This window comes from Danio rerio, chromosome 1, assembly GCF_052040795.2.
Source record: "Danio rerio strain M-AB ecotype USA chromosome 1, GRCz13ab, whole genome shotgun sequence".
Classification (NCBI taxonomy): domain Eukaryota; kingdom Metazoa; phylum Chordata; class Actinopteri; order Cypriniformes; family Danionidae; genus Danio; species Danio rerio.
Window position 1 is genome coordinate 34,052,317 of NC_141021.1, and position 18,397 is coordinate 34,070,713.

The 18,397-nt window shown below is 32.8% G+C and overlaps 1 protein-coding gene and 1 long non-coding RNA gene across 53 annotated transcripts in view; both read right to left on the reverse strand.

Annotated features, from left to right (window-relative positions):
* Positions 1–18,397, reverse strand: part of rims1b (regulating synaptic membrane exocytosis 1b) — a 127,304-nt gene that overhangs the window by 22,995 nt on the left and 85,912 nt on the right. For 15 of the 52 annotated variants that reach the window (XM_087236242.1, XM_087236241.1, XM_087236234.1 and 12 more), the window contains 9 exon segments: positions 17,954–18,073; positions 17,504–17,587; positions 16,400–16,483; positions 16,118–16,231; positions 12,097–12,203; positions 11,815–11,844; positions 8,811–8,926; positions 7,577–7,737; positions 5,876–6,028 (listed from right to left, as the gene is read on the reverse strand). In XM_087236242.1, coding sequence (XP_087092368.1) covers positions 5,876–6,028; positions 7,577–7,737; positions 8,811–8,926; positions 11,815–11,844; positions 12,097–12,203; positions 16,118–16,231; positions 16,400–16,483; positions 17,504–17,587; positions 17,954–18,073 — 969 coding nt within the window. 52 annotated transcript variants of the gene reach the window in all.
* On the reverse strand, positions 12,685–15,730 carry LOC147846885 (uncharacterized). The gene is made up of 3 exons (XR_015476674.1): positions 14,376–15,730; positions 13,682–13,973; positions 12,685–13,034 (listed from the first exon to the last, which is right to left on the reverse strand). It is a non-coding gene; the product is annotated as an uncharacterized LOC147846885 (long non-coding RNA).

Here is an 18,397-nt window from a genome sequence, read left to right on the forward strand (position 1 = left end):
TCGTCTACTCTAATTGTCTAGAAAAAACAGGAAAACTGATTTTGAATTATGACTGTTTTAAAATACACCAACTATGAGCTATGAGGTTGTTAATCGATTATGTATGATTATGTTGAAACAATCAGTCAACATTATTTCAACATACTGTGTAAGTTTGGTCAAAAAACAAAATAACACAAATTCTCAAGAGCAACCTCGATCAGTCAGATTTATCACTTTATTGCTCACCACATCACTTCACTCTCATGAAGCACTCTCAAGATTCAAAAATATGTGTATGCATAATAATAAAGACAAGATGATTGCGACTTTGATAATATGCATATTTTGCATAAACTACTTTTAAACAGATTATCAAACATCTTTAACAAGTATTGAATCTACATGTTTAATGTTTTTTTTTTTTTTCTGGTTGGCAAGGGTTTTATAAATGAATATACAGTTGAAGTCAGAATTATTAGCCCCCCTTTTTTCTCTTTTTCAAATATTTCCCAAATGATGTTTAACTGAGCAAGGAAATTTTCACAGTATATCTGATAACATTTTTCCTTCAGGAGAAAGTCTTATTTGTTCTATTTCGGCTAGAAAAAAAGCTATTTTAATTTTTTATACACAATTTTAATGTCAAAATTATTAGTCCATTTAAGCTTTTATTTTTTTTTTTCGATAGTCTACAGAACAAACCATTATCCTACAATAACATGTTTAATTACCCTAATTACCCTAACCTGCCTAGTTAATCTAATTAACCTAGTTAAGCCTTTAAATGTCACTTTAAGCTATATAGAAGTGTCTTGAAAAACATCTAGTAATGTATTATTTACTTTCATCATGTCAAAGATAAAATAAATCAGTTATTAGAAATAAGTTACTAAAACTATAATGTTTAGAAATGTGTTTTCATTAAACAGAAATTGGGGGGAAAATTAATTTAGTTCATTTTTGTATGTTACCATGAATTGTTGAATAGAAAGCTAGATGACACCTATTTGGCCATATTTGACCATAGCTATAACTTTTTTATCAATCTTTTTAAAAATGTTGACAAATAAATCAGGACATTGTTCAAGTTAATATAACTGATACATTTGCAATTTGCGTAAATGTTACAAAAGTTAGCTAAACATAAATAAGTTCTTTGGGATACAAAATTTATAAATGTAGCTTTTAATTAATCATTTAGCAAAAAGTGTTTTTAAGGCTGTTTACATGCTAGGGTAGGGTGGGGTGGGGTGGGGGGTTTAGGGGAGGGATGGGGGCTTAATCCCCCCTAAAGAATCTCAAACCAAGATGTTTGACATGTTTGTCCCGAAAATATTAATTTAGCAGTTGGAAACTGGTAATTCTAGAGCACCAATAGACAGCATAAGTGCTCACACTGCTTTCATGGCCATTCATTAATAGGTGCAGGAATACAAACCTATCACTGTTTATTTAATGTCATAAATGTTATTGAGAACCACTCAATTTCACTCAAAACAAAAGTTTGATTAATAAATAAATTGTAACTAAATTAAATATATAACTTTGGTTCACTGAGGCAAATTACCAAACATACAGTAACTGCCAATCGTCAATGTAATTCGCACCTGTAACAGTAAAAAAAAACCACCCCCTCCCCAAACAAACAAAAAAAACAAAAATAAACTTGTCATTAGACAGGCACACCTAATAAAGTGTCTGGATGGTGGCTTAATCTTGTCAATGTCTAGTAGTACACTAGCATTTAAAGGTGCAGTAGGTGATTGCCTTCAGAAACATTTTTTGTTGTGCTGGTTAAAAGTCTCTTCACATTCCAGTAGTACTGATTAAAGTAAATGACCTTAATGTATTTATATGTATTTTTTTAAGGCATAAAACTAAAAAATGTTCATCCAATTAAATAATGTCAGGCCGATAATTCTGGTGAGTAGCCCAAACTGTCTGTCAACAAATGTAGATTTGTACAACGGCACATCTTTGTCCATACAGATCTGTCATTTGCGTGTACACGTGTGTATGCACATCGCGCATACATGTGCGGACAAGACGATCACATCGGTAAAATCAAATGCTGAATCAAAACTTTAAAATCCTGAATCCATATCAGACTTAATTTTGCACGCTGCATGAAGGATAACACCATGGGTGAAGCATTTCCTTTAGACAGGTAACGTTACGTCTTTTAGTCATGCAAAGCTGATGTAGATTTTGTTTTTTTTCGAATGTGTAATACGCTCGTAATTGTTGTTCAGCCACTGAAATCTTCTAGCAATAGATTGATTTGACTATCATCAGTTTCATAAGGGACCTTTTACAGCATTGAAAATGTAGATTTTTTTTAGTTTAACAACAAAACATAAGTAAATAGGACTATTCTGCCTAGCCTGTTTTACTGATGTGAAGTTAATTTTACATTATTACATCATATTGGTTAATTTTTTAACCAATGACAACCTGTGATGCGCTCCTTAAATTGTTTACCATACTACTTTGAATATTTAAACTAAAATTGCATGATAGGATGGCTTAAATGATTCATTCATTTTCTTGTCGGCTTAGTCCCTTTATTAATCCGGGGTCGCCACCACAGAATGAACCGCCAACTTATCCAGCAAGTTTTTATGCAGCGGATGCCCTTCCAGCCGCAACCCATCTCTGGGAATCATCCACACACACACTCATACACTACGAACAATTTAACCTACCCAATTCACCTGTACCGCATGTCTTTGGACTGTGGGGGAAACCGGAGCACCCGGAGGAAACCCACACTAAGGCAGGGAGAACATGCAAACTCCACACAGAAACACCAACTGAACCGAGGTTCGAACCAGCGACCTTCTTGCTGTGAGGCGACAGTACTACATACTGCGCCACTGCCTCGCCTTGGATGGCTTAATTATTAAGTGTAAAAAGCCTGAAAGCCAACAAAATGTCTACAAGCCACTAAAGAGTCCATTTGATTCAAGATGTTCTTAGTTTTAGTCTATTGTTTAAAATAGCAACATGTCTAATTTAGTTGTTCAAACAGTCTGTATTATGACACAGCAGTGCACTATTGCAGCGCAGCCATGTCCTCTGCTGTCCCCTGGAGGTTTGAAGGAGCTGTCGTGTATCTGTCTCTGATGGAGTCAGTGTACTGCAGGACTGTCCCACTGCACTTTCTCCATCACCTCTACACCCTAACCCTCTATCTGTGGGACGAAGGGTGGGGATTGGGAGCTGGGAGGTGGGTCTCTCTTCCACAGGCTGAAGCGCAGATAGGGGTCTGGGTTTGGGGGGATCCAGTGCCGGCTCAGCATTCAAGCATGGAAAGTATGAGGTGAGGCATGCAAAGATGGCTCTAATACACACGACACAATACACAGGACACACATAAACACAAACACACACAGAATGACATATGAATGAAGCAGAATAAAACAAGTGAAATCAAATACAGCATGCATAATCTGTCAGTTGCAGGGTAATTGTCACAAAACAATATAAGAGTATAAAGTACATTTGTATATGGTAAGAATTTTTGAAGCCTCATTTTGGTAAAATTTAAATTAATAATTTAAAACAAATATAAGATGTTGAGTTGCATATTTTAGAAATTGTATTACTGTACTTATAATATTATATTTAGATATTTTCAGATAGAATATATGATGTCATACTATGCAGATCAACTATCCAAAATAATTTAATGTCAAACAGGCATATTTGTTTGAAAAGAAAGGTCAGATTAAAACAGATTAGAAAAGTTTCAGATTTAACTGGTTAGTAAAGCCAGAATGTTTGCGACTCCCAAATTTTTCTGAGTAAAGAACTAAAACAGTCCTACTCTCAGTGTAAAGTTTTTCTCTATAGTCAAGTAAAGTTTTTTTGCTCTCTAGCACTTTTCTCAGATTTTACACTTTTAAGATGTAGAAAGGTGAATACAATAAATCTGAATATTTAGGTTGTATAGGAAAAAAAAAACACTATAAATATTTTTTTAGCTTCTGCTAAAGGGGATAATTCCCTCAAAAACAAAAATTTCCCTCACCATTATCTCACCCTCAATAGGTTTAAAAATATGTACTAGTTTCTGTCTTCTGTTGAACAAATATCAAAAGATGTTCTGAAGAATGGTGAAAAATACTATGGATTTCAATGGCCTCTGCTTTCCAACATTCTTCAGATATCTCCTCTTGTGTTCAACAGATTAAAAAAGCTTAAACAAGTTTTAGTGGACATAATGACACAAATTTTATTTTCAAGCCAGGCTAAGATAACTGCTTTGCTAGTACGTACAATAACAACAGACAAATATAAATAAATTCAGTAGTATAACTTTTCAACCAGTACTGTCTAAGCTTTTTTGTCAAAGTTGATTAGTTGCATTTCTAATGCCAAAATATAATTATTGCTTTGTCCATGGATTTATTGTTTTAAAAGAGAAGCAGAACAAAACTTTTAAACCACATTTCAAATAATCAATTATTGTTATTTACTTGCAGTCTTTTTTTTAATATTTTATTTATTTATTTATTTATTTTACTTCAGAGAAAATTTGAATGCACTTTGTCAAATTTAGGCAGACAAACTTAAAATGGTAAAATGTCAGGAACTGACATTGGTACTGAGAGTGAAAAAAATCCACATCAATTCATTTTACAATTCTGGATGGTCTGTATGATGACAAGTGGTCTAATAAATGTATTAATCACCAAAAGTGAGAATGGTAGGATTTTAAATAGCACCCTGAGTCATAGTCAGGCACTCTGGATGGATGCCAAGTGGTGTGTATAACTTTGAAGAAGTACTGTACACTAATAAAAAAAAAAAGGTTAAAATCGAAGATGTTTTTAAAGGCAAACTTTGAACATCCAGGGTAACGACTAAACAGACAGATTAATAATAAATAACATTGTTTTCTTTTCGTGTTACATTTATATTTATGCATTTTGCCCTTTTTCTAAACTAAAACATATTACAAAATAACAAAATACAAATTTTAAACATCTCTTTTTAATCATCTTTTTATTGTCACCATGTCCTTTTACTTTAAATAAGTCTTACCATGGAATATGCTATTTACACAAAAAGACAGTGATTGTTACTTACTGTGAGTATTGCGCGATAATGTCATCAAGTGGTAAATGCAACTTGATTTAATAGACATTTTAATAGAGATTTGATAGAGATTTTCCAGTGGTCATGGCAGCAGTAATTCATCAACTCAGGATCAAATGCCTGTAAAGAGTGCTATAGCTGGGCATTTGTCCAGATGTGTGGTGTAATTGTGCACACTTTTTCCATTTTAAAGAGCTGGCTATAGTCATGATAGATTGTGGTTGCATGCCATTTGTAAGGTGAGAAATTTTGTTAAGAAATTGCTTTGTTTTTCTGATCACCACCTTTGTGTTAAATACCTAAATAAGTTTGATTATTTTAATGCATAAAAATATAATAAATAAATGAATAAAAAATGACTGCCTAGATGTGCAAGTAGCACAATATGGGTGCCCAAAACTAAACAAACCTATTTTATTGTTTGTTAGTGTGGATGCAAACACATTTATTTTTATATTGGTAACACTTACAATAAGGTTGTATTAGTTAATGCTAGTTATTGTTTTTACTAACATGAACAAGCATTAGGAAATGTTGAACTATATTAATAAGTGCTGTACAAGTATCGTTCATTATTAGTTTATGTTAGTACTTAATACACTAACTAATGAAAGCTTATTGAAAAGTGTGTATTTATATTTACAGTTATAGTGCTTGGTGTGAATGAGTTTTTTACATCATAAAAGCCATTATTTTTAAAAGTGAAGAGATTGTTTTGTTTGTAAAGATAAAGATTTATCCAGTGGTGGTTGAGGTGAAAACTTGGACAGGAGGATCTGGTCCATGTTACCTCACATCTCCAGCCACCGTGTGCCGTCTGCGTTTAAGCTCCTCAGAGAAACGTCTCTTTCCCAAACTCCTCCTGTTGTCTGTCCCATTCACCCCCCACGAAATCCTCCTTTCTTTCTTCTCTTCTCCTTTACAACTTTCCAATGACTTTGACCTTTTGACCCCAATTCAATAGGAATGCATGCAATACAAGCAGTGATAGCAAGAAAAGTAAATCAAGCAGAAAACAATATAAGAAAAGCATGCAGAAACTAATTCAAGATTTCAACAACAGCAAGTCATGCAAAAGACAAACATCTAGCATGCAAATATCAAGCTAATATAAAAGAATTAGCACCGCAACCTTAGTATACATATAATCTTACATATATATATATATATATATATATATATATATATATATATATATATATATATATATATATATATATATATATATATATATATATATATATATATATATATAGCATTATTATTGTTAGAGGGGAGATAAATAAGCTTTGCAAAGAAATGTCATTTTGAGGTGATAGAACAAAATTAGATTTTATATGAAAAAAACCCAGAAGAGAATTAAAGAAAGTAAAAGTCCAGCAATTATACGATATGTATTGATATGTATGAATATCATGAAACTATTAAATGTTTTTTTTTTTTATTGATTTTTTTTTTTTTTCAGGTGTACATTACAATCTAAATTATTTGAGCCTGGTGATGTTTTAAATGCTTCTGAACTTATAAAAAAACATATTGTGAAGTATTTTTGCAATGTGAGAATGTTTGCTGTTTCAATATGTTTTCAAAATGTAATTTATTCTATTAATAACAAAAACAATTCTCTAATTTTTTTTTTTTCTTTACAGTGTCACAACATCAATAAAAATTATTCCCAGTTAGGTACTCATTTAATTATATTTTTTAATATTCCTTATTAGTGTTGATGCTAATAATGGCTACAATTCTTGTTTTTAGTATTAATAAACCAAAAATTTTTTAAAACAGAATTCAATCCACAAATCTTTTCAATAAACTTAAATTAATGTAATGTATACCTTCAGGAAAAAAAAATCATCACTAAAGGTAGCTACTAAAGTTACTAATATATATATATATATATATATATATATATATATATATATATATATATATATATATACATCTTGAAAAATATATCATAAAATATTATTTACTGACATCATGGCAAAAATAAAATAAATAAGTTATTAAAATTATTATGTTTAGAAATTTGTTGAAAAAATCTTTTCTCCGTTAAACAGAAATTGGGGAAAAAAATAAACAGTGGGGGTAATAATTCAGCAGGGCTAATAATTCGGACTTCAATTACAGTATAAAGTATTACAGTACAATATATATATATATATATATATATATATATATATATATATATATATATATATATATATATATATATATATATATATATATATATATATATATATATATATTGTTAACTTTAGTGGTGTGGTTTATTTTCTATTTACATCGAAGGATGTGTTACAGTAAGTTGTTACATGTAAGACGTTTTTGTTACATTTTCACGATGTAGCTTCTATCCAAACTGTCATTCTTACAGTTTAAACCATGTATTATGTATCAGTTTCTTCTACAAATTTAGTTAACTCTAATATTCGCTCATTTTTACACAGTTGTGTAAAAACTGTATAGTTTCTGTTTCCAGGCTCACCTGATTCTCCCGTGTGGCCTTTCAGACTGAATGGACATGTAGCTGGTGGCACTCAGCCGTGAGGCACTGCTGGCATGAGAGATGGCCGATACGTCGCTCATGTCACTGTCTGATGACCTCGCAGACATGTTGTCACAGCTTCTCCGCTGGTCCTTGTACATCTAATCAGTGAAGGACAAAATACTGAATCAAGCAATTGTGTACAAGTATAGAAACCCACAACTAATATAATACTCATGTAAAAATTATTAAGTACTTTTTTTTTTTTTTTTTATAAATAAACATTAATTAAACAAATATTAAAGTGTTAAACTTATTACAAAGAAAAAATATATTTAGCAAGAATATTAATTCATTTATTTTCTTTTCGGCTTGTCCCTTTAATAATCCGGGGTTGCTACAGCGGAATGAACCGCCAACTTATCCAGCAGGTTTTTACACAGCAGATGCCCTTCTAGCCGCAACCCATGTCTGGGAAATTTGCAAGAATATTATTGATTTAATTACCAAAACTTTTCATGCACTGATATACACAATTAATAATGAATAAATAAAGCATGTAATTTTGTACATAAAAATAAATAAAAATGATCAGCTTAAATTTTTTTTTTTTGAAGTTTACAATAACTTTTTATTCTTTTACTTTGCTAAATGAATGAAATGCAATGCTGTGAAAAATCCAGTGCTCAGCATAAATGAATACACCCCTCACAGTTGTATCTTTTTATTTGGTTTTTTTTATGGGATGCTTTACAACAATATAAGTGTGCACATACATTAGATTAGCCAGTCGAAAGCCAAAGCCAAAACGGGAACTAATTGCATTTAAGGCTGCAGTCAAAACATTAGTAGGCCTAAATAATATGTTAGGGAAAATGTTAAATACAATTTTAATAAACAGGTAGAATCAAGAGAAATGTTAAAAATATATATATTAAATGTAGTCAAAATGTTGTGCCTTGTGTTTTGCAATAATGCTTGAATTAAAAAATATTATCTTTCTAATCCTAAAGATGATACTGTAGGTGACAGAACTCTTATTTTAATGAATATAACTGCTGAGCACTGTACAATACTTTGTCTTGAAATGTATTTTGTCTTGAAAGAAAAAGTAAAATTTTCCTTGACAGTAGTATAGTAAATATACTTAGTTCCTGCAATTAAAACATGTTAGACAAGAAATATTGAGAGGCGTTCATAACATTACAGCATATCAAGGCAGGTTAAGACTCACATCTCTCCTGTTCTTAAGCTCTGCCTCTGGATCATGAGCAGAATTGGCAGAAGATCCCGGCCGATACGAGTGCACTCTCATCTGCAACTGACGAGCCCGCTCCTCCACTGCTAGAGCTGCAAGGAAACACACAGGAAAAGAAAATGACAAATGAAACAGGAGATAAAATGGTGTCCTTTAAAGTAAAATAAAAGAGTGTAAATTCAAACTAAATGAGAACAAATTGACAAATTTATCTGTCAACAAACAGCCTTTCAGTGGAAATGCATACAAATTCAAATCTCCAGTGCTTAATAATTCAGCTCAAAGCAAGACAGCAGCCAAAGTCATTGTTTTTTTATGCATTAGATTAGTCAGTTTGGTAATATCTCGTATAAGAGTGCAAATTATATATATATTATATATTATATATTATATATATATATTTGTTTTATTGCAAAATATGTCTTTTTCACCAGGAAGGTTCATACGTAGGTTCAAAGGCAGACACTGATAAGATCAGGACCTATGTGTGTGGACTTCGGGGGTTTTACAATGTGGCCACATGTTGATTGGATTAGTTTGTATGTCTCAGTATTTGGGCTTTGGTCACATGATCAAGAAAGATACTAAATAGGTGGTAAACTTTGCTCTGGCTCTTTTCCTGCTCTGCTCCTCTCCTGCTCTAGAGTCTATCTTCTCTGACTCTACTGCTATCAGTCTTTGGGGGCTACTCTTTGTTTTTGTTTTTGTCTCCCTCTGTCTCAGGTATCTTATTTAACATTTATTCTGGGTACAATAATATCAGATATTTTTATCTTTTCATGTTTACCACTTTATACAGCATTAAATCATTTCATTTTCAATTGTTCCGTGATTTATTTTTGATTTATCTTAATAATTAAATGCTCCATATTGGCAATACAATACTATCTCATAATAGCAACGCTCTCCCACATGTTTAGCTATTATAACTGCCTGTATTTCCGTTTTTGATATAAGATTGCAGAAAGATGGTTTGACGAGATATGTACAGTTTTTCACCATCATACTGAAAACTTTTTAGTCATTCGGCAGAACTACAGTTTAAACCGCTGTAGGTTAAAACCCATCATTACATTTGCTTCCATAATGTTTTCTTTCATACAAACAAAAGACATTCCAAATACACATATGTGCATTCGTGTTATTAGACCCTATCTATATACATATTTAAATAACTTCTAAAGGCTTTTTTTAAAACTGAAAACGTGTTTTTCCCCCAGTAATGTTTTTTACAATATAGTTCGTTCATTCATTCATTCATTCATTCATTCATTCATTCATTCATTCATTCATTCATTCATTCATTCATTCTCTTTTTGGCTTAATCCCTTTTTTTAATCTGGGGTCACCATAGCAGTATAAACCGTCAACTTATCCAGCATATGTTTTACGCAGCAGATGCCCTTCCAGCTGCAACCTATCTCTGGGAATCATCCATACACACTCATTCAAACTCATACTCTACAGACAATTTAGCTCCCCAATTCACCTGTACCGCATGTCTTTGGACTGTGGGGGAAACCGGAGCACCCGGAGGAAACCCACGCAAACGAGGGGAGAACATGCAAACTCCACAGAAAAACGCCAACTGACCCAGCAGAGGCTCAAACCAGCAACCTTCTTGCTGTGAGCAGCACTACCTACTGCAGCATCGCGTCGCCCCTTGTTAATTTCCAAAAGCATAGTGATTTTTTTTTCTGTAATTCTTGATTTAGTAGTATTAATAGTACAATAGCATTATTGATTTATGGAGTGACTTATAAAAAATAAACATCCAAATTTCTTCTGTACCACACTTTATCCATCACTTGGTGACTTCCAAAAGTCAAATAATTTGATTAAACTATTACATTTACCATGTTTTAACCATAACCCACAGAAGATAGTAGTGTTAATAGTAAAAAAACAAAAAACTTTAAATTGCTTTTTTTTTTTTAAATAAGATTGGTGTGTTTACGTTAGATTAACAACACAGCAATAGTTTCAGCAGCAGCTGATTATTTTATAGCACCAGGTTAAATTTTAAGTCAACTTTATGAACATTGAGGATGACCTCTGATTGGCGGTCCCAAAAATTAAACCAAGTATAGACTTGTGCTGAAAACATTGTGTCCACCAGTCTTAATGGTTGAGGTTAATATTAAATTAAACAAATTAATAAATGACTATAATAATGATATGGTTGTTAAACTGCACTTTTTTGTGTTGTCAATATGCTTAGGTTTATATAGACCTATTGATGAGCAACATTTGCATATGTGTAACTACCTAAGAGGAATTTGAGGGTTGTGAGTCACTGGCATTGATAGTTATTTTAGGGGTTGCGAGCTGAAAAGTTTGGGAACCCCTGATGATGATCTATAATATGTTAACAAAATAAATATATTTTAAACCTGCCTTCCCTTACCGATAAACACCACAAGCTTCACATTTGCACCCAAATGTTAAAATCACATGTGAAATATGTGGAACATAGTCAAAACATACGTGGAATGTGATTTTGGAACATTTCCATTTGAAAATTGTGTGATCCAATTCTGGACATGTGTGATCACATAGGTAAAAAACTTACAGATAAGGAAATAAACGTTCCAAAACTATACGTTTAGATGTGTTCCGCATATTTCAGATGTGTTTTTAACACCTGACTGCACATAAGGCTTGTGTTTCGTTTTTTTCAGTAAGGAATTTTCCAATGTTAAATTTTTGCTTTGGAAATTATTAAATGTTTAATTAGATTATATAATAAGTCTAACTGGTCCAAGCAAGTTATTATCTTCTTCAAGTTACTTAAGGATGGTGTATCATTAAGACACCAGCTAAAGATTGTGAATCCGAACAAGTTTCTGGTACACAAGCCATACTGGATGTTTCACATATTGTGTAGTTGGAACAACAACAAACTACTAATTAAGTTCAATCTATTTAGACAAGCAATTGATTATATTTAGGGCAAAAGTCTGAGGATGGTATGAGATACCTGAGTTAGGTTTCTCCTCAGGTATACGGTCTTCGTGAAGATGGGGTTGTAGGAATGAGGAATGACATGAAAAGAGACAGAAAGGAGTAAGGTAGAAAGATCTACATGAGTGATCTTGCTGAGAACATGAAGAGGCTTCGGACAGAGGAGTCATGAAATTATCTGACATATATAAAGGCTAGTACTGAAACACATCCATGAGCTTGGATGATTTTGAATGCTAATAAGCTTCGGTTATGATTTTGTGAGAATATTGAAATATTGAAAGTGTGAATTGCTTACCTTGTTCTATACTGCTGCTCTTTGCAGGGAGTTGTGGCAGCTGTCGGCCCCTGCGCCCTAATGATGTGGTCCCTGCTGGAGAATAATGTCCTCCGTGTGGAAGATCTCTGAAATGAGAGGGATTTCATTAAGGGACAAGAATAAAAATCTTGTAAAAGCAGAAAAACTGAATTGGTTACTATTGTCTAATTTGATGAACCACACTGTAAAAAATGCTGTCAAATTTACAGTGTTCCCAGCAATTTTGGTTGCAAGTAATACTGTCAAATTTAAGTGTAAGTTAATTATTACAATTGCAGTGTAAAACTACAGCCCAATTGTAACTGTTAATTTACAGTGGAGTTGTCAATTTTACAGTATTACTAGCAACCAAAAATGCCAGGAAAAATAAAAAAATGTAAGCATTTTTTTACAGTGCAAGACTTCATTCAGTTATATTTCATTTTTATTACTTTTCTTTTAGTTAGTTAATACAAATACAAAATATTTATGGTAAGTTCAGTTTAGCCTAGGTACATGAAATAATAAATATATTTTACATTTTGGTAATGACTCAAACCAGTGTTTTTTTTTTTCTTTTTTTTTAATACAAAAGAAGATATACTGAAGAATGTTGGAAGCCTGCAACCAATGTCTGCCATAATATTTGTTTTTCATATTATGGATTGTCAGTGGTTTCCAACATTTTTCTGTTGTGAAAACTTATGAAATTATTGTTTAATTAGTAAACGAGTCATTTTACATGATTAACTTAATATGATTTTTAAAATATGCTTCAAAAGAATTTTTCACAGTTTATCTTAACTATAATGTACAGTAGTGAAGAATCTGAGAATTATTTTAGCAAGCCTATGTGTGTTGTTTCAAGAAAAGAACGCTAAAGTTACTTAAGTAACCCTTCGTTCTCCGAGAGGGGGAACTCCAATGCTATGTGGAAACTTCCACTTAGGGGTTTTTAAATATTAGGTAACCCTTGGTGATTGAGGAAACAATTCCGTTAGGGTGTTGAAAGGGTGTTGCTGCGCCATTCTCCCTAACACGGAGATGCGTGCGCCTTTTAAGCTTTCTCAGTTCAGTTTTCCATTTGGCGAACCCTGCAGAGTTCCTCCGAGGCCCCCAGCATCTGACTCAGTGGAGTCAGACGTTGGCCCGTTACATTGTTGGCATGACTGCTGGTCAGTCTGCGTTCTGGGTATAGGTGCCTGCTATGTGTGATCCCCTGCGGGCGATCCCATAAGCTCACTCAACCACAGTTTAGTCCCCCCTTTTTTAAGGCGGGCTCGTGTCTTCCCTCCCCGCTAACCATCCGCTATTATGAACTCCTCACTTTCGGGGCTAGTCCACAGGCTGTCACCAGGTCTCCCCTCCTTGGGTAGCAGGTGAGCTCCGCAGCGTCCTCCTTATCGGGACTGAACTCTTACCCAACATACTGTCATATTAAAATCCCTTTTCACTGGGTTATTTTCGACTCCTTGAAAAATATAGCTAAACCTGAACAGGTAGGTAAGGTAAGTAAGGGCCAGGGGATAAGTTGGAAGAATGCATTTTGCGCTGTTGTAGGTGCGCTCGCTCTACTGCGTGGCACACCCTTCGCCAGGGATGCGGTAAGGTTCTTTCATTGTGGCGTTTTCCATAGATTTTCCCATAGTGGAAGTTTCCACATAGCATTGGAGTTCCCCATCTCTTCAGCTCAAAAGGATGTCGAGCATTGCACTAGCCGTGTCTTTATAGAATGATTGATTGTCATTGACAACAGCTGTGCATGCTGACGCCGCCAACTCATTGGCATTTTATTGGCCCGATTTTATACTCCTTCAGATGATTGGTTTCTGACGAAAACCCAATAGTGGAAGTTTCCACATAGCATTGGAGTTCCCCTTTCGAAAGGGAACTATTCATTTGTTTGTTTCAATTAACTTATTCTTCATCTAATTATTTTATTTAATAATAATACATATAATCATTAGTCATTTTTTATAATTATTATTATAGAATTTTATCCTTTTTTGATTATTATTATTATTATTGATTATTATTTGTCATTTAAATGTTTTTATATATATTTTTATATTTTACTTTAATTATTGCTTCATTATTATTTCCTTTTTCCGTATTGTTATAATCTTGGTTTCAAGAGTAAGAGATAAGACAATGTTTCCATTTCAAGGTCTGTATTGTCTCTGGTTGTGAAGCAGTAATGTTCCATTGCTGTTGCTTGTGGTATAATACCACTTGTTGGACTTATCCTGGTCAGACAAAGTCTGAGCATTGAATCATACACAACTAAAATTAATCAATAAACTCTGCTCTTTCTTTATCATCATTTGAACAGTGGTTAACATGGGTATTGGAAACTCGGCCGACTTGTTTTGATACCTGGATAAACTGACATTTTCTGACAAGATCTGGCATCTGGGTCTTATTTATTTAGCGTGGAAATGTGATATAACAGTAGCTATTTATTGTTAACAAATGGTACATTATTGAAAAATTTAAGGCAAAGATCACCACCAATTGAACATTTCTTGATTATTTACTCCAGGTCATGCAAGATGTATAGAGCTTTCTTTCTTCAGCTCTAAGAAAATTAACATCTTGGATGAAAACATTCCAGAATTTTTTACCAGCTAATGTAACCAAATGGAGCTCAATTTTATGAGTACACACCTCACAGATCTCTCTCTCTCTCTATACAGTTGATGTCAGAATTATTAGCCCCCCTGAATTATTTGCACCCCTGTTTATTTTTTTCTCCAATTTCTGTGTAATGGAGGGAAGATTGCTTCAGCACATTTCTAAGCATAATAATTTTAAAAACGTATTTCTAATAACTGATTTATTTTATCTTTGCCATAATGACAGTAAATAATATTTTACTTGATATTTTTCAACACTTCTATGCAGTTTAAAGTGACATTTAAAGGCTTAACTAGATTAATTAGCTAAACTACTTAGGTTAGGGTAATTAGGCAAGTTATTGCAAAACGATGGTTTGTTCTGTAGACTATCGAAAAAAAAAATAGCTTAAAGGGGCTAATATTTTTGTCCCAAAAATGTTTTTTAAAAAATTAATAACTGTTTTTATTCTAGCCGAAGTAAAAAATAAGACTTTTTCCAGAAGAAAAAATATTATCAGACATACTGTGAAAATTTTCTTGTTCTGTTAAAAATCATTTGGGAAATATTTAAAAAAAGTATTATTAGCCCCCCTTTCATTCAATTTTTTTTCTTTTTTGTCACTATGTCACTTTAAGCTGTGTAGAAGCGTCTTGAAAAATATCTACTAAAATATTATTTACTGTCATCATGGCAAAGATAAAAGAAATCAGTTTGTCCGAAATGAGTTATCAAAACAGTAACACTTTACAATAAGGTTCATTACATAATGCATTTACTAACATGAACTAATCATGAACAACACATGTACAGCATTTAATAATCATAATTGAACATTTACTAATGCATTATTAACATCCAAGTCCATGCTTGTTAACATTAGTTAATGCACCACTAGTTAACATGAACTAACAATAAACTATTGTTTTTTCATTAACTAAAGTTACCTAACATGAGCAAATACAGTAGTAGATGTATGGTGTATAGTTTGTTCATGTTAGTAAATGCATTAATTAACATTAACTAATGAACCTTATTGTAAAGTGTGACCATTAAAACTATCATGTTTAGAAATGTGGGGAAAAAAATCTTCTCTCCATTTTATATATATATATATTTCTCCATTTTATATTTATATATATATATTATATTTCTCCTTGACTGATGAAATTACATTCTGGTAGGCCTTGGGGATGTTTTTTTTGCCCTTTTTTTGTGGACTATTCTTTAACATTGTCAATTAAATAAGCTAATCAATTAATTTTGGCAGTTAAATCAGCACAAAATTCTGCAAACAACATTTTTACGAAACAGACAGTTAAGACATCAGAATAACAAGCAGTTCTCAAGTAAGCTTTGTCTTAATTATCTGTTTAGGGGGATTTAGGGGGTCTCCAGCATGCACCTGTCAGCTCGAGGAGAGTTTGGGCAGGAACCCCCTAAGCTGGTCTGGCCAAAGGGCCTGAGGGGGGTCTCTCTCCTCCTCCTGCTGCCTCTCAGGATAGAGGTGGGCTGAAGTCTAAACACAGCCACAGCAGAGAAGACCAAGGGCAACAAGAAATTAAAAGAAGATGATGTCATGCAATTACTGAAATAACAAAAATTACAAACAAAAGTGAATAAGCAAAAATAGATGTGGAAAGAAATAGAGAAGTTAAAAAAAAAGATGTTTGTTATGAGATCTCACCTGTCACAATCAATGGTTTTCTTGTTAGCTATCTGACAGCTTGGCCTATCCAAATTGCCAGAATGCCTGTGAAATGGAAAATGACTGTTCCGAAAACAAAGGAGATTGGGGAAAAAAACAAAGAGAAAAGGAGGAATGTGACAGCTAAATGGAAAGTTATGGAATTCAAGGCCAGGATGGATTGAAAAATTAAAAGGCTGAGATTGCAAAAAAGAAAGCTGCAGAACACTTGTGTATAAAAGTTTAGAGGAGGTAAATATCGTATAATATAAATAATGTAAGGTAAAAATTCTAGAGTTAACCCAAGAATGAACATTTTTGTGGATTATTTACCCCTCAAAACAGAGCATATTTAGCTGTAGATGTGGTACTTGGTGATTCATAAAATGTAAGTCAATGGCTACTGCATTCCTGTTTTCTGAGGTTAAGAATGAAATGTAATAGTGAATATTAATAATAGTAAATATTGTTTAGTTTCCTCCACAAACCAACCAGTTAATTTTAAAAGACTTTTGTGTGTATCATAAGAAGACACAGGTATTAATTTTGTTTTGCCTGAATACGTGATTTGTTTATTATCCATCCACCACAGTTTCAGCCAAACAAATTAATAAATACCGACAATGGCACTTAAATCTAAGATTAAACCTGAGCATGAATGAACTTACAGCAAATATTCATTTTTGGGAGAGCTATCATTTTAAGTCTATTCAAGGCTGCATTTCTTTTATCAAAATACAGTAAAATTACAACTGAATAACTTAAAAACCCATTTAAATAATAATAATAACAATAATAACAATAATAATAATAATAATAATAATAATAATAATTTTCATTAGCAGTAGTAGTCGTAGTAGTAGTAGTAGTAGTAGCAGTTACAGCAGCAGCAGTAGTTTTATCAATACACTAATAACTAAATAATCTTTTGTTGTTGTTGTTGTACTTTTGACTAATTAACAAATAATTTGAATAATAAAAATAAATAAAATAACTTGCTTGGATAATAAAAATAAAACACATTTTACCACGATGTTTAAAAGTTAACCAGAGTTGGCTGTGCAGTGAAATGAGTCGACAGTATTTGTAAGAAATTCCACTTACCTTTCAGGTGAATGAAAACTTGACTCTGGTCTCAAACAAGTTGTGCTGGCACTTCTTACTCTGTCTAATGAAGGCTGAAGATCACTGAAAGAAAGAAAGAAAGAAAGACAGAAAGAAAGAAAGAAAGAAAGAAAGAAAGAAAGAAAGAAAGAAAGAAAGAAAGAAAGAAAGAAAGAAAGAAAGAAAGAAAGAAAGAAAGAAAGAAAGAAAGAAAAAAATCCTATTTACTTACAAAAAACATTACATCACACTCACTCAGTCTTAATGTAATAACTGGGGGTGTCAAATTCGTGTCAAATTACTATTACTAATATGAGAATAAGTTTGATGTTATATATGCTTATTACTTTTCAGTAATTTCTACTTTCATTTTTGACTTGTTCACTTTTCTTACTACCTATTGGTTGAGTTTTATCTTTGGATTTAGTCAGCTAATCACGCGCCTCTTACCCAGAGCTGACCTCGTCTGTGAACCTGAGAATGCGCTGTGGAATGGCACTAAGAGGGACAACTTCATCCCTCTCTGTTCGTCGTGGTGCTTTGCTCTTTAAGCATGCAGGAAGGGTAGAGCTTAGCATTGAAAGAAACAAAGAAATGAACAAAAGCATGCATGCAAACTAAAAATCTGCTAAAAAAAAATAGTAAAACAAAGAGAGATGAGGGAAGAAAAAGAACAAGAAGGGGGATAACCAATGCTCTAAGTTTAGTAAATGATAAAGAATGATCTTAGCAATGACTTCAGATATGGGGTGAACAAGAGACAGAATGCGAGTAAGAGTGTTAGGGGTGTCACACATGCAACCCTGTTCAACATTTATTGAATGGTTGGGATTTAGGAAGAATTATGAGAATGGACAAATATACAATTAAAAAGCAGAGGGTTTTTTTATACCC